This window comes from Artibeus jamaicensis, unplaced genomic scaffold (genome assembly GCF_021234435.1).
Source record: "Artibeus jamaicensis isolate MK-2021 breed Jamaican fruit bat unplaced genomic scaffold, CSHL_Jam_final contig_465, whole genome shotgun sequence".
Lineage (NCBI taxonomy): Eukaryota > Metazoa > Chordata > Mammalia > Chiroptera > Phyllostomidae > Artibeus > Artibeus jamaicensis.
This window is the reverse complement of record NW_026521843.1, coordinates 40,084,716-40,101,274: the sequence shown is the minus strand read 5'-3', so window position 1 is coordinate 40,101,274 and position 16,559 is coordinate 40,084,716. Positions and strand designations below refer to the sequence as shown.

General features: G+C 46.6%; 1 protein-coding gene across 12 annotated transcripts in view; it reads left to right on the top strand.

Moving 5' to 3' along the window:
- The first annotated feature begins 1,434 nt into the window (after window positions 1-1,434).
- The window catches only part of BCL11A (BCL11 transcription factor A), a 95,674-nt gene continuing 80,549 nt past the window's right edge, over window positions 1,435-16,559 (top strand). For 2 of the 12 annotated variants that reach the window (XM_037143455.2, XM_037143454.2), the window contains exons 1-2: window positions 1,560-2,153; window positions 9,004-9,333. In XM_037143455.2, coding sequence (XP_036999350.1) covers window positions 2,099-2,153; window positions 9,004-9,333 — 385 coding nt within the window. In that variant the 5' untranslated portion in view covers window positions 1,560-2,098. Of the gene's footprint in view, window positions 1,514-1,559; window positions 2,154-3,805; window positions 3,881-4,392; window positions 4,441-4,520; window positions 4,598-9,003; window positions 9,334-16,559 lie in introns of those variants that run through there. The other 10 variants (XM_037143451.2, XM_053667017.1, XM_037143453.2 and 7 more) reach the window with 10 other exon arrangements.

Below are 16,559 nucleotides of genomic sequence, written 5' to 3'. Positions count from 1 at the left end.
CGACTGCAGCGTGGTCTCCGTGGCGGCGGCGGCGTGGGCGGCGGCGGCCGCCTAGGCTGCACCGTGGCGCAGGCCGGCAGGGAGGCTGAGAGGCGGGAGACGCTGGGGGACTTTGTAGGCACGTTTCCGAATAAACTTTCCAATCGCAGGGGGTGCTGTTGCTGTACATTTTACGTAAAACTGAAAGTATCCCACGCCAGAGTGAAGCCAGCTTTTTGACAGCGGCAGCGTGTGTGTGTGTGTGTGTGTGTGTGTGTGTGCGCGCGCGCGCGTGTGCATTAAAGAGACAGGGGTTTATTTCCAACAGGTCTTCCCTAATTTCCTGAGAACGTCTGCAGAAAGACCAGGATGGGGGTGGGGTGGACTGTGGGCTTCATGGTGTGTGCCTTGGCCCGGGTAGCGGGGGGAGCTTGGCCCTGACCCGAGGCGGTCACCCCACCACCATGGCCTCCCCGCTGCTCTGGCGAGCCAGTCGCTCTTTCTCCATTCCCCATTTTCTCTTCCCGGGTAACGCAGAGGAATAGTTGTGCTCTGTCCCTGAGAAACATTTTCTTTTCATTCCTCTGTGCTTTTGCAGTTGCTCTGGAGTGGGAGGGGGTGTGTCCATCCCTAAGACCAGGCTCCAGGACCTCCCGCGGCGCCAGGACCACGTTCCCAGGGATTGGAAGTCTCAGGACTACCAGTGCTTTGTCCTCTGGCCCGCGGCCGCTCGGAGAGGTGGACGCGTCGGCGCCTCCCTCGCCCGGGACCCGGAGCTCTCCTCCGGGTGCCGGGACGTGCTCCGAGGTTGGCTGCTCGTTCTTATTTCTCGGCCTCTCTTTCCCAGACCTTTGGGAGCCTCGACTCCGGGCTTCTAGCTGCATCAAGACCCAATCGCTTGCCGGGGCGCTCAGTACCCAGGCCCCCCTGCTCTGCCTTGGCGGCGCCCTCCCGACCCTCCAGCCCAGGCCTGCGCCGCCTCCTTCGCCCTTGCCCCCTCTCTCCAAGCTGCCTGGGCTCCAGGAGGCCCCAGCACTGCCCTTCCGGACCTGCCACCTTCCAAACTTGGGCTGGACTCCGTTTCGCCGCGCGCTCCCTCCCACCTCCCCTCGCCCGCTGCGTAGCTGTAACTTGGGAGGCTCAGCTCTCAACTTCGGGTGATTTTTCTTTGCTATCCTCTCTTTAGGCAAAGTTTCGCGAGCGCAGCCGCAGGCTCGGAGCTTTCACTTCGGCCTCGGCCATCCACCCGCGGGGAGCGAGCGCGGCGGCGGCGGTGAGGGGAAGTGGGTGTGCGCACTGAGGAGGGTGTCCGGGAGCAACTCTACCTGGCTTCCCTCCGCCCGCGCTTCCCCAGCCCCAGGCTGCAGCCTCCCAATACACTTCAGCTAAAAAAAAAAAAAAAAAAATCTTTCACTTTGGGGTGCACGTGCGGGTTGGGGGGAGGGAGCACGTCTTGCTCCCTCCACCACTACCCCCGCAGCCGCATTTTTCTCCCCGGGCCACGCCACGGCTTCGGCGATCGCTGCGGCCACTGGTGAGCCTGCGGCCCCAGCGCCCCCTCCCCTCCGCCTGCCCCTCCCCCGGGGGCCGCGTCTGGAGTCTGCGGAGCCCCCCGCCTCGCACCTCCCCCGCCCCGCACTGGCCATTGGCTTGTCCTGGTCTCTTTTTCATGTCCAGCCCCTGATGTGTGTCCATTGGTGTGAGCTTCCCCTTCCCTCCTCCCCTTCTCTCCTGCTCGCCCTGCCCATGTTTTGTGTGTCTCTGTCCATCCAGACTCCTGACGTTCAAGTTCGCAGGGACGTCACGTCCGCACTTGAACTTGCAGCTCAGGGGGGCTTTTTGCCATTTTTTTCATCTCTCTCTCTCTCTCCCTCTATCTCTCCTCTCTCTCTCTCTTTTTTTTTTTGCTTAAAAAAAAAAAAAAGCCATGACGGCTCTCCCACAATTCATCTTCCCTGCGCCATCTTTGTATTATTTCTAATTTATTTTGGATGTCAAAAGGCACTGATGAAGATATTTTCTCTGGAGTCTCCTTTCTAACCCGGCTCTCCCGATGTGAACCGAGCCGTCGTCCGCCCGCCGCCGCCCGCCGCCGCCGCCGCCCGCCCCGCAGCCCACCATGTCTCGCCGCAAGCAAGGCAAACCCCAGCACTTAAGCAAACGGGAATTCTCGCGTAAGTAACCCAATAATAGTAATAATAATTATTAATAATCACGAGGGCGCGCAGGACGAGAAGCAAGAGCGAGGGGGAGAGAGGGGTGTGTGCATGCATTTAAAATTTTTTTCTTAAGAAAAATCTCCGAGAGTCGGGATGAAAGGGATTAAAGGGAGGAAAAAACCTAATTCCATCCCGAACCATAGCCATATGTACTTTTGGGATAGCACGCACCTTTTAATTTTATTTAATTTTACAAAAATTGTCTCCTTTTTCCTGCTTTCCGCTGCTTTATTTTGCTTTTCGAAAAGGAGTGTAATGATTTCTCCTCTAATTTTGCAAAATAATGAACAATGCTATGTATGGATGCGAACAACTCATGCAACCCTAGGGGAGGGAACTGGAAGGGAGAGAGGGGTTGTTTCCACTCATCGAAGGAAGGAAAACGGTGTGGGGGTGCGTAATAGGGAACCCAAGCCTAAAAAAATATTCCCAGCGAGAAAAGAGGTGAGACTGGCCCTCGGACATCGGCGCGCTCACGGTAAAGTGTGCACAGGGGGGAAAGTAGTCATCTCCACAATAGTGAGAAAGTGGGATTGTGGGAGGGGGCCCCGGGCACTCTGGAGTCTGCCGAGTGTGGAGAGGGGTCGCGTCGGCAGGGAAAGCCGGGCGACCGGGAAGGACCCAGGACGCGGTCCGCGCTGCCGCCTTTTGTTCCGGCCCGAGGTGGGTGTTTGTCCCGCTGCCTTTTGTGCCGACTCCTCGCGCTGGCCCTCCCGCGCCGCCGCCACCGCCGAAGGGCAGGAGCTGGGGCCGGGGGCGCGCTGAGGAGGGAGGGCGGGCGCCCCGGGCGCCGCCGCGGAGGCTGAGGCTGCCCGCCCCTCGCGGCCAAACCTTAGCGGCGGCGAGAAGACGTGCAAAATGAAATAAAATTAGATTAAAAATGAAATAAAACAGGGAAAGAGAATGTAAAATTTCTTGCCCCCAAAACAGAGAAGCCAAACCCTCCGCCGGCCTTTTTCTGCAACGGTCTCCTCTTTGACTCCCCCCAGTACTCCCCCCCCCCCGCAAAAATTTCACACTCTTTAGGTAGTGGGGGGAAAAATTACAATTACCCTTTTCCCAAAACCTCTTTAGTAGAGCAGGAGCGGCACGGAGAGGGAGAGAGGAACTCCCTCCTCTTACTATTTTTTGGAAGATTTTCAAAAAAAGTGGAAGTGGATTTTGATTGGGAAAAATCTCGTGTCTGAATGTTTACAAGCACCGCGTGTGCGGGAGCCTCCTGCCAACAAACAGACAGAGGACCGAGCGCGGCGCGGCAGCCTGGGAGCCGGCGGTGGCGGCGGCCGGGCCTCGCCGGGGCCTCGTCGAGCCTCGCCGCGCCCCCGCCCGGCCCGAGATCGCCCACCGGGCTCCAGGCGCCCGCCCGCCGGCATTGCGGCAGGCCGCTCCGCGACTCCACGCGGCCCGCGTGGGTCCACAGTGCCCTCTCGTCCCCAGTACAATGCCCAGACCTCTTCCTAGCCAACCCGACTTCGAAATTGGCAGGGGAGAAACTCGGCTTTGCAAAGCATTTTTACCTCGCAAAGCTACTGAAAAAGTGCGTTCCGGCCCCCTCCCCGGCCCCCGCGTCTCCGGTCCACAGCTTGGGACGGTGAGGAGGTCGCCACGTGCTTTCCCTGCCTGCCTCCCTCCCTCCCTCCGGTCTGGCCGCCAGTCCCCGGGCTCCCGAGCACTTAAGACAGGTAGCGGTGGGTGGGGTGGGTGGGTGGGGGTCGGCAGGGTAGTAGTATATTCGAGTATGTGTTGAGTCCTGGATCCCGTGCCCTCTATCCCGGGCCCGGCTCGGTTTGGGGTTTGGAATCCTTGTGAGCCTCTCTAAGAGGTGGGTGGGTGGCTGTCTCCTGGCTAGAAGAGTGCGTCTGGAAAGGCGGGAGGTGGGCACTTAGGAAAGAAAGTTTGTCAGTGAGAGAAAGAAAGACCTAAGAAGGGCCCACATCCTTTCTCCTCCTCACTCATGACCCTTATTTTAATTTTTGATGCAATTTTAAAGGACCACCTAAGCCCAGTTCTGTATTTTTTAAAGGGGTGGGAGTGCTGCTCACAGTGAATTGAATTTTTCACTGGGCCCTGGAACTTGTCACACACTTTGGAAGCTCCCCCGCCCCGGCACGTTGCGGGGCCCTCCCTCTCCCCACCCCCGCGCATCCCTCGCTCGTCGCTCTCCCCCGCCCCCCACTCCCCCGGCTGCGCCGGATGCGGAGCAGACGCGGCGCGCGGCGGTGTGAAGTTACAGCCCGGCCAGGTACCGGCGGGGAGGAAGGGCAGTCTTCGCAGGACTCGGGAAAGCCGGGCCCTCCTTTGGAAGGATGCATTGGGGGCTCAAAGGACGGACTGAGACCTGCAGTCCTGGCTGCACCTCCCCCCCCTTCCCGAGTCCATCTCGGGATATTCCTGGCTGGGTGGGTTAACCTCCCTCTTCCCCCGTTTCAGTGAGGGCTTTAGGTTACGGGACCAGCTTGGAAGGGGGTGCGGGGGTCACTCCTTTTACTGGGTGCGAAGAGGGGGCGGGAGCCATTCCGTTCTTCTGGACGCACCCCTCCCCCCATCTTCCGCTCCTTGGGCTGAATGAGAGCGGTTCGGTCGCTAGGAGGCAGAACAAGATCAAGAAAGCTCAGCGAACTTGAACCTGTACCACATTCACCCCCCTCCCCCGCCCAGCGTTTCTCTACCGGGGAGGGAAGAGCTTGGCAAGGGTGGGGGTGGGGGGAACCGGACGGTTAGGCAGAATTCCCTTTCTCTCCCCCATCACCCCTATGTCTTTGTTCTTCATTTTGACTTTAAAAATGCTTCAGGCCAGGGCTGCGGAGAAGCACCCCAGTGCGTTGACACCCCCGGCCGGCGAGAGCGGAGCAGGGTGCAGTTCTCGTTTTCTTTCGGGGCGGGCATTTTTGATAGGGCGGAGAGGGGAGTCGCGCTCTCCGGCTTCGGGGCGAGGCCAAAGGGCAGGATCCGGCAAGTTTGCTCTTAGGCTCCAGGGTCACTTCTTCCACCCCCTCACCCCTCGCTCGAAGCACGGATCGCTGCGGCCACCGCGGGCTTTCAGAGCCACTCGGCAGCCTGACCCCTGGTTCCCCCGCCTCCTACAGGGCTCGCTTCGGAGCCCGAAATCACAACAATAGTAATAGTTATCATCATAATGATGCGGGCAAGCAGCGTCATTAATAATGAATAACCGCAGCCACCGCGGCGCTGCGCACATCGATGCCCGGTGTTGCGGGAGAAATGCTTTTGCAGAGATCTCCCAAAGTAAAGTGTGAGCCAGAGGACACGAAATGTATTTCAGGAGCCGGGCTTGTGGTGTGTGCGGTGATACCGAGACGACACCAGGTTAACCAGCCGAGATTTTTAAGCCTCACGTGCTATTTCTCCCAACTAGCGGGCCCCAGGAACCTCATCACTCGGCCGGCGAGCTGAATGGACGTGGAGGCGGCAGTCGGGGCCCCTGGCCGCTTGCCGCCTCCCGGCCCCGGGTTCCCGGTCCCTCGGCCCCGCAGCCGCTGCTGCACGTGTTCGCAGGGAGCGTGGCCCGAGCTTACAGCCAGCGCGCTGCTCGCTTTGTGCCTCGGAGTCCCGGTGCCCAACTTCACTTTCTGCACAGCTCGCCCCTGCCGGGCCCCCTGCTCCGGGCCTGTCGCCCCTGCCTCCGCTTTTGTTTCTTTGCTTTTCCTCCCGGCATTTCAGTCTTGGTTTGCTTCCTTACCTTGTTAAGATAATCAAAGGGAAAGACTTGGAAAGCAAACTTGAAGGCAGATCTCTTTCCCCTCCCCCTCCCCCAACAGCCTTGTTTCCCTTGCTCCTTCCCAACATTTCTTCTAAGGATTTTTTTTTCTTTTAAAATTTATTCCTTTGCAACAGCAGAGAGGAAGGAGATCTCAGTCAGCCGCTGGGGCATTGAGACATTTCAGTCTGTCTTGCTGTTTCAACGCAGAAGCGTTTTATTTTCTAAAATGGTTTATTTTCTTTTTCTTGTAGAGAATTTGCGGCTAATTATTATGATTATTTGCCCACTCCCTTCCACTTCAATCCTGAACTCCCCGCTTTGTAGCCGCTGCTTGGCCGGAGCTTAGAAACGGTGGTATTGTGGGGGGCGAAAGAGGATGGAGTGGAATTGAAGGAGGGGGTAAAATGGCTGAGGTTAGGAATATTTTTAGGGAAAGAGGAATTTGCATTAAAATACAGAGAAATTATCTGATGCCCAGAAAGAAAATGTTGATTGCCACTGAGAAAAGATGTCAATGCAAATCAGTAGACTACACCAAGAGAATTGTATTTTCATATTTTCTTTGTGCCCTACTTCGTCTGATTTTTAATAATATGACAGCAATAATAAGAACACGTTTTGGTATATCACTGAACATCACTAGCCGCATGTTTTGCAGGGAGCCCGATGTTAAATGTATTTCATACATTAGGATATAATTCTTGTTAATTAGCAATAATTTACCTTAAGAGCATAGAAAATGTTGAGGTTACAGGTTTTATATCTGTACATTTGATCATCTTGTTATTTTCAAGAACTTTGCCTTCTATAAAATTAATTAGGTGAAATGTGGAGGTGTAATCAGCAACCTCTGAATTACCACTTCATTTCCTGGTTTTGCTTGTAAATCAGTTCAGTCACTACGTTTAGAAGACTTTAACCAAGTCTATTCTGTACCACACTACCTTTAACTGTTTGATACCTAGGAGAATATTTCCATTTAATTCTAAATATTTCCATTTTCAGGGTTTGGGATTAAAAAAACAAATTTTAACAGTGGAGTTTTTAAAAAATGTTTTTTGCAAAGAGTCTGTGTAGTACTAACTTTGGGAAGATAAAATATTTTTCCTGAATCTTCTTTCAGTCTGTAAACCTCAGAACTTTTAGTTAATACTGAAAAACAACAACAACAAAAACCCCACATTTGTTGGTGTTTACTTAAAATCCTTAATTCAAATAGCAGGGATCTGGGAGAATGACTTCCCTATTCAGTTCCTCACTTGGTCAAAATGAAAGCAAATGTAGGAGAAAAATGACATAGAGGCATAATGCATAAGCACTTCCGTTCGTGTCCTTTCCTTTGAAAAGTATTCATGTAGATTCTCTCTTGTATTTATCTTTTGGTCAGTGTATTGGGCAAAGAAATGTAAGTGCTCACCTTGCTGTCTTTATTAGTAGGAGTATAACCTTCATATTCCTGTGGTGACCTTATGTTAAATTAGGAGGAGTACCAGAGGCTAGAAATTATGACATGTCCTACTTGAGCACAGGTGCAGCCAGGCAGGGCTCTCTCAATATTATTTCACCCAGCACATCTGGGAGTTACTCCAGATCTTCCCCCTCAATATCCAGCGTGGGTAGGGTTGAAATAAATTTAACCTGAGTTCACTGGATTTTTGCACTTTATCAAAATCTGTTCCAATATTCTACACTCAAATTAAAATCTATTTTTTGATTCTCTGTGGCTTTAAGTTCATTAAATGTGAAATTGGCAGCTTGCTAAAGAAGGTCAGACTGATTAACTGTTTAAGACTTGTACATTTTCTGCTTCAGTTTTATAAATTGGCAGCATCCTGAATGTGTTTTGTATTTTATGATTTTTTAAAAATAGAGTAAGCTTAAGGTTTCAGGAGCAGAGACTTACCAATTCTCTTTTCCCTTTTTGTGTGGTTAAACAATGATAGAAATTGCTCAAATAGATGCTGAAATATTTTGGTGCAAAGTTTTTTTAAAAAAAGGAAGCAGGAATGAAAGACATATCTACCTTGTTATACCATCGCTGGTGATTATGTGTGCAGAAATAGCCCTATAATGAAGTGTTTTAGAGCTCATTCAGAAAATTAGTCAACTTTGACAACATTAGGCAGAGTATTTCAAGTCTAAAAGAAAGGACTTCTCAACCTTGTTCTGAAATGTGGCATTTGCTTGACCATTCTGATTTTTATGTGATGGGGGCCACCAAGTGCAAACATGTTTAGAATATTTTAGGCTTTCTTTCTTCAGAATGAAAAAATGACTAATTGGCTTATTTCCTTAAGTACTCAAAAGTATCCCATTTAGCTAATGTGTCTGAGAAGAATTGCCAGTGAATTTGGGATTTCTTTGATTTTTGTGGCACTGCTGAGAGAGAGACCAGAAGGGTTTTTGGCAGTGTGAATTACGCTGTGTTATGATTATTATTTAGATCCGTTTCACGGGTGAATGCAGTCGTTTTCTTATTACCACGGTGTAAACGTGTGGCACATTTTCTGTGTGATGTAGTAGCTTTCTCATTTATAAAGCTATGTCTCTGTATAACTTAGGGATATATACGTTCACACACAAAGGGTGTGTGTGTGTTTATTCACCTCTCCTTTTATTCTTTGGCACAATAGACAACTTAGTCTATAGGAAAAAAGAAACTTGGTTTCCATCTGTGTTTTTACACAAAAATTTTCTTGGGGGGTAGTTATTATTTAAGTGTTCTTTATGTCCCCTGCATTAACTTTATCAAACATATTTTTGTCCCAAACTCACAAGCCAGACACATCTGTAGTATGCGTATATGTGTTTGTGCGTATTTGTGGAGTTTTGAAAGTTAGACTTGAAATATATGATGGTTTCTTTAAATATGTGATGACTTGCCTCATTGATAGATTTGCTTTCTTGCTGACCACCTCCACAGCCTTGTACATTTTAGATGTTCACATTTTCTGGGGATTAGATGGAGGAGCCTAGAAATACTTTATGTAATGTGTTGGGATGGGATGGGGTTGATAATATATATCCCCCTTTTCTCTCCTTTCCAGCAATCTAATAATTGTGCTTTTGTTTCTCCAACCACAGCCGAACCTCTTGAAGCCATTCTTACAGATGATGAACCAGACCACGGCCCTTTGGGAGCTCCAGAAGGGGACCATGACCTCCTCACGTGTGGGCAGTGCCAGATGAACTTCCCATTGGGGGACATTCTTATTTTTATCGAGCACAAACGGAAACAATGCAATGGCAGCCTCTGCTTAGAAAAAGCTGTGGATAAGCCACCTTCCCCTTCACCAATCGAGATGAAAAAAGCATCCAATCCCGTGGAGGTTGGCATCCAGGTCACGCCAGAGGATGACGATTGTTTATCAACGTCATCTAGAGGAATTTGCCCCAAACAAGAACATATAGCAGGTAAATGAGAAGCAAGGAGAAAAGCTGTTTGCATGTTTTCTTTTCATTTTCAGAGGCGCCGTAGCCAAGCACTAAGGAGTGGTGAAGTGCTTTCTGTATTTCTCCATGTGACTGTCCGTGACAGCCCTGTAATGTTAAAATAATCATTCCTATTGCTTACGTTCAGAACACAATATAAAAATAAATATTTTCCACTTCACTGAGTCAGATGTAGGCAGAATAGGTACACACACCTGATACCCTGTCTCTGGATCTGCTGATTCTGAATTTCTTTCCTTTTTTTGCCCCTTCTCATTTTTAAGCGTTGAACCTTACTACACCTAGCCAAATTTCCAGTGTTCATTTCTAGCCTGGGGGACAAGTCAGAGACAAAGTGGCCATATAGGCATTTATAATTTGGCCAATGACCTGTTTTGAGTCAGAACACCTGGCCAGGACTCCTTAGGGGTGCAGTTAGTTCTGCAGGCTTTTGTGAAGTGGGCTGGGCTGGCATGCATTTTGGAAGGGTGGAAAGAGTTAAGTGAGCTTCAGGTCTAGCCTTGGATCCATATTGGCTGTCAGCCTGTATGGGGCTGTAATTAAACACAGCCCCGTGTTGGGATGACACCGTGACCTTGACTTTAAGATGCCATTTCGACTGGCCAGGCCAGAGTAGAGAGGGCAGTTGCTGAAGCGCACAGACATGCTTACTCGAAAAGTTTAAGGGCATGTTGGAAATTTCAAAAGGTTGGTTTGACAGGAACGGCTGCTCCCTGCAGCCTCCCTCCTCAGCTAAATGATAAATGCTTCTCTGTGCTCTCTCTTGTCTCTGATGTGGTTTTGACAGATGTATCTTGATTTTGTTTGTGGTTTACACAACCACATGTCACCCTTACAAATGTCCAGTCCATACTTCCACTGTTTCTGCTATAACGCAATGTAAAAATTCTCTTGGAAAAATACAATACATTCAATAGCTCTCCTTCATTTGGTTAATTTTAGCAGAGAGGTAGCTAGGTGTGTGGGTTTTCTCAGCAGCTCCAGGGAAAAGGAATTAACAGCTAACAGAGGGACTTAAATCCCTACTCTAAGTGATAAACAGCAACACAATGTAGTGGTCCTTAGCGCACTTTTTTGTGAAACAGCAGTGATTTAACACGTAAGACAAAGTGAATGCAGATTCTGTGGTGACAGAAACGGCTTGCCTGTTGGTGGATCACTTTCCTCTATTTTCCCCTATCCCCTCCCCCAAAGACAGGAGATTTGTTCAGTTTAAGGGGAGATAGTGCATATAATCAATTGATTCACTGGAACTTGTGTCTCTGACCTAGTTTGACCACAAAGTTGAACTGTAGTAGGTCAGTGGTCCAGAGGGGATTAAATGTCGTATTATTTCTTTTCTCCCCCTCTGGAATTTGATCATTAAACTCAAACGTGGCATTTCTTTCTTTCTTTTATTTTTAAATGCTTCCTGCAGTAGTATTCAGATACTTTTCCTTCAGTGAAATGAAAAATCTGCTCCTAGGCAAGCTGCATTTACAAAACGTTTTTCTCAAACCCACTGCATTTAGCTTATGTGACGTGTAGGTTAAGATTCTATTTCCCCCTTCCTTCCATGTCCCCCCCAGTAGGATATGGCAATGACCATTTCCATGTGCTGTCTTGTGACTGGAAGGAAAATGAACAGAAGTGTAAGGCATGATTAATGAAGCAAGAGCAAGCGGAAGGGGATTTGTCATCTTTGGAGATCCAAAGCCTTTCTAAATCACCAAATATGGAGTAACACTTGTGTGATGTAACATCGTATTTACATATCGAGCTGCCCGTTTAAAAGACAAAACACAGTGTCTGTCAAGCAAGAATTAAAACCACACTTCTTACTGAGGTCCCAGATAGGTTATTCAGTCTCAGATTAAGCAGCTTGGAAATTCTGTGCTTCTGTACTTAGAGGAAGAATCTAAAAGCTGAGGGAAGGCCCGATAGTAAAGGCTTTTTGCTGTTACAGTTGTGAATCTGTGCAGGGAAAGAAAAGATATTTCCCTTAACTCTCTGGTTGTCATAAAGGTTCTATTACTATTTTTTAAAAAAACCAGTACAATAACAGACCCAGAGAAGTCAAAACAAAGGGCAACTTTATACTATGTTTTATAAGGCTAACATGAAATAATCTCACTGAGATAAAAAGCTAAGTAAGGCTTCTAAGATATTCAATGGGTGCACAAGTGCTTCAACCCAGGTGAGGTAAACCTTGCATGCATGAATAATTACAAAGCCTTGATTCCTTTCATTGTGTTTAATCAACTGTTCCCACCATGGAATTGGCTGAACGTAAATAGCATGGTCACATCTCAAAGTGAGATGTCAGTAACTAGCCTCACGACTTCTCATAATTCACAGTAACGAATTAAGAGTTTCCTATGGTGAAATTAACATTCTATCATTGCACGTAAATTAAGATGCCCTGGTCCTCAGGTACCTCTGAAGCGAAGTTCTGGAAGACGGCTGTGTACTCCCAGCCCATTTCTCTCAAGCACGTCTTCAGAATTCCAAGTCGGCTTTTCTCTTTATAGTGAGGAGGGAAACAATAAGAGTAATCATTCAGTAGATATTTCAGTTGTGTCACAAAAAGAAAGGAGAAGCAATGCCCTGTATTAGGAAAGAGATATATTGATGAATCTCTAGAAGAATATGTTTGGCAACCACGTAAAAGGTAGTCATTTAAGTGCGCTGTGTAGGAAAGGCTTTATTAAAGTGATGTCAGTTGGGTTTGAGCTCACTGTGTGTGCTCTGTGCCATTTTATAGGCAGGAAGCAGGAATAAAATAGCAACAGATCTTCCTGAGATAAATAAAGCCTAGAATCTGGGGCTTTCAAATAGGTATATAAGGTGGAGATCTTTTAAATCTTCAGTAAATGGTATACATTTTGACTGTGCTGAGTATTTTTTAGAAAGGATGATTTTGACCTGGCAGATAGATGGGTATGTGCCCATCACTTCACCCATGGACGCATGTTAACTCCACACATGCACAACGATCAGGTTGCTTTTGTCACTTTATTCAAATAGCCAGAATATTATATGACTGTGATTCATTGAGACCATTGCAGTAGTGTTAATTTAACTGGAAATGAGCAGGTTGCCCTGCGTGGGGCCCAGTTCATCAGTTTGTGTGTCCAATAGCCACCATCAGATATCAGCAGCTTCTGACGGGCAGCCAGGGCTTTTAATAGGGCTTTGGTTTTGTTTTCTACTCTTATATTTTACGATGGGGGAAATATTCATTAGACATTAGTGAATGTAAAACTGCTGTTCACTTGTAGAAAAGGCCAAAAAATGTTATCCTATAGTGTCAGGTTTCAGGGTTTGGGTTATTGCATGTAGAAATCTTTAAATTAGGATTTTTGAGAAAATGGGAGAAAATATGGTAAGTTCTCTAACCTTTAGTAAAGTCTACTACTACCATCTTTTCCTTCTTAAAAATCATGAGCAGAGGTATTTATATCAGGATATTTAAAAATTATTTGCCTAGACAGCATGCTCATATCTAGGTAATAACATGTTAAGATAGAGAGATATCTAATGAAGGGAGAAATAGTAATTCAGAACAGAAATACAGTAGCATGTTACTTAAAGGTGAATCAAGTATAACATACTTACGCTTTCCAGAATTTAGAAAATCAAGTTGCCTTTTCTCTTTGTGCCCATTCTAATTCTTTCCTAGTTCAGACTGAACAGGAGGATGTACTTGTATGCTTTACAGCATATTGTAAATGAGACCATAAATTACAGTGTCCTATTATGACTCCTTATTTTCCCTTTTCTTTATTTGTGTGATTCTGAATAAAAACTACTGACTGCTGAAGTGAATTTTTAGTCTGGCAGCTAAAAAAGCAGCAACCACAACACCCCCCCAATATACTGATTAACATTTTATTTACCTTCAGAACCCATGGACCAGAGAATATTGTTTCCTAATAAATTCTTGGGATTTTCATTGGCAGCCTGTGTTTGTGAGACCACTACCCACAGACTCATGTTCATGAGACTAGGAGTCCTATGTACAAGCTGTATTTGTAAATAAGACAGAGAAAGGTTGTGAACTGGCAGCTTGGATGTTTTGTCAAAGTGCAATGTCAGAGAAACTCTTTCTAAGACAAATTGTAAATAGAACTGTCACAGTGATTGCATGATTGAGCTGCAGAAGTGTCTTACAATTGTTGGCATTGTCAGAGGACTTTTGAAAGCTTAATTAAACACAGTGGCCCACATGGCTGCTAAATTTACTTCGGAAAGCCAAAATGGAAAAAAAAAACCCCTAAAAGGTGGAAGATCCCAAAGATCCAAAGTTCTGCAGACAGTATCCTTTCCGTGACACAGAAAAGATGCATTGTGTATTTTCCTAGTTGTCTTTTATAAATAATCGTTTTGAGAATAGGGCCACGTGATATGAAGATCATCCTGTGTGTGATGTGGCGATTGTGTTAGTTTTTCTGTCTCCTGCTGTTACAGACAGTTAATGTAAAAATGGCCTTTTATTGGAAACACAAATATGTATTCACTTCAAGAACAGGAGCAGAGGGAGAAAGTTTCCCTCCCATTCTCTGTGTTTATTCAGTGAAAACTTAAAAAAACAGTGCTGTAATTTCTTAAATCACCCCATTCCTTGTTGTGTTGCAAGTTGTGACTTAAAGGCTCTGAAATCTGTTTTGCACACCTTTCTCCTGCTGAACGTGGCATTTAATGGAGGAGCTGCCCATGGGCTGGAAGGATGCAACTGGGTGTGGAAACAGGCACCGTCAGGACAGCAAACCTTAAGCTCAGGGAAGAGGCGATTTGGATGCATACTAATGGCACATTTTAGAGTCCTGGAAAATCATTAATTTCACACTGCAGCGTCAAGGTAGTTTGACTAATGTGGGAGGACTAATTGGAGTACATAACAAACATGCAAATCCTAGGGAAGCATTTTTCAGAATTTCATGATTTCTTCGTGAAAGTGTTTAATAAAGGAGACTAGATGGATGACAGCTTCCCACATGAGTCAGGGAGAAAGGAAGAAAGTTTGGCTTTTCTTTGGGGAAAAATCTGAAATTTAACTGAAGTGGCTCGGTGAGGGAGATGTGAGATTGTGTCATTCGATGTTAATTTAATCTACTGTGGTTGGTCTGTTCACTCCCTTTACTGCACAAAGGAATCATTTGACAAAATTTACCCCAAGCCCAAGTCTGTTTTTACAGACAGTAGTACCAGCTTTGTGCAATAAAGAGCACTTAGCATCAAGCTGGACCCAGCCTGGCACCTTGCCACTTTTTTAGCAAGAGATTTAATCACCAAGGATCTTTAGTACCTTTCTGCTTGTTCAGATTTCATTTGGGTCATGGTTATGTCAGCACTGTTGTTATTACAAGGATTTAAAAAATTAAAAAAAAAACTTAGTGCCCATTTTTAACATCCCAAATCAAGCAGGTTTTTATTTTATGTGTCAATTTGGAGGATATTAATAAAGTTCATAAAATATGATCAGACTATATAATTTAATGGATAATGACTAGTATTTTTATTTGTAATACAAATAGAAAATTGGCCATTGTATCCCTCACCTCTCTGTTCTTTCCTCTGCCCAGGTACATCAGCAGCCCCCAGCTACTTCTCCCCTCTCCTTCCAGGGTGTAGAGCTCTGGCCAATATCAGTAAATTTACCTTTGTAATTTGCCATGTAGTTTTTACAACAATGACCTAATTAATTTGAGCATGAACCATATTATTGCTACTAGAGTCGTTTTCTGTCACAAACTTAATTTCCAGGAAATGTAACCTGACGAATAAGAATGCTCTAGCTCTCCACATGTGCTCCTAGAGACCGGAGGCAGATTTAAAATAATAATCATAAAAAAATGCCAGCATTATTAAAGCCAGTATGCTTGATGCCAAACTCAATTTGAAGCCAGTAAACATCAGACTGTATTTCTAATCAGTTTTAGAATGTAACGGAGTCCATAGTGGGTTCACTGGAATTTGTCTTCCTGCTTTTTTACTGGCCAGCTGCACTCTCTATGCATTTTTAAAACATTTCAGCAAAGGCTTTTGCTGTTCTTAGCAGGGTTCGTAACTTGGGGTCTATTTCTGAGCTCATCCGTCATTCTGCGATGGCATTGAGTTAGGTTGGCAAGGGAAGGATTTGAGGCCATGGGGGGTGGTGAGGTCACTTCTGACCCCAGCAGGGAATAGGTGAGCTTCATTTGCCTTTACAATAGGCACTCAGTTACTGCACCTTGGAGGAGCTCTCAGGTGCCGCTCAGATGGGCGCATGTAAATGCCCTGTCAGATGCGGAGCCGGAATATTAATGCTTCTTCCACCACCGAACCATAATAAAGCTGTACACAGCCAGCTTAATATGCAGCTAGTCTGGGGAATTGTGTAAACTTAGATAGCCCTGTGTGAAAGACAGCGATGTAAAAACGCTGTGTATGCCACAGTTTTCATTCTGGTTCTTTGATCTATAGCAAAATGAAAACATCATCCTTTCCTGCTCTTGGAGTTGTCTCCCCAACTCTGCCACCTCCCAGTCCACCAGAATTTTTTTTGTGTGTGTGTGCTTCTATGGAGAAATGCAACATAATTTGTTTCATATGGTTAATTACAGGCGTTTGAATATTTGAAAATTTTAAATAGCCACAGTTCCAGCTTTTGCTGTTAAAAGTATGCGATTTGAACAAAGGGTGTACAGTGTAAATATTTGTGGTGATTTGCAGCACCCCTCTTACCCCATTAAACACACACAGGCACATGTGCACACACTCAGTTTAAGTCGAGTGCTGACTTGCCGGACCTTTGTACCTTCATTTGTGTTTTTCTGAAACCAACTCTCAACTGGACCTCCCTTAAAATATTTTACCATTATTTTTGAGCTCATTCTTGCTTGAGGTTTTAAAGAGGATTTTTGTAATGTGTTCATTTAACAGAATCAACAGCTGTCAGAACCAGTTGTGGTAAATCCACAAAACGTACAAAGAAAAACACACACATTTCCTGAAACAAAACACTTGGAAAAATAAGCTGCCAAGAACTGGCGAATGAGAAGTTTGCAGACAGGGAACCGGAGTGTTTCATCTCTGGGCTCACCCTGGAGGCCTGTGGGGCGGATCTGATGCAATGCCGCTGGAAGCTCCACCTGAGCGGGTTGCTGCTCTGAGCTGGTGTGCTGAGCACCAGGGCCAGGCTCTCTCCCTCTGCCGCCCTCCTTTTC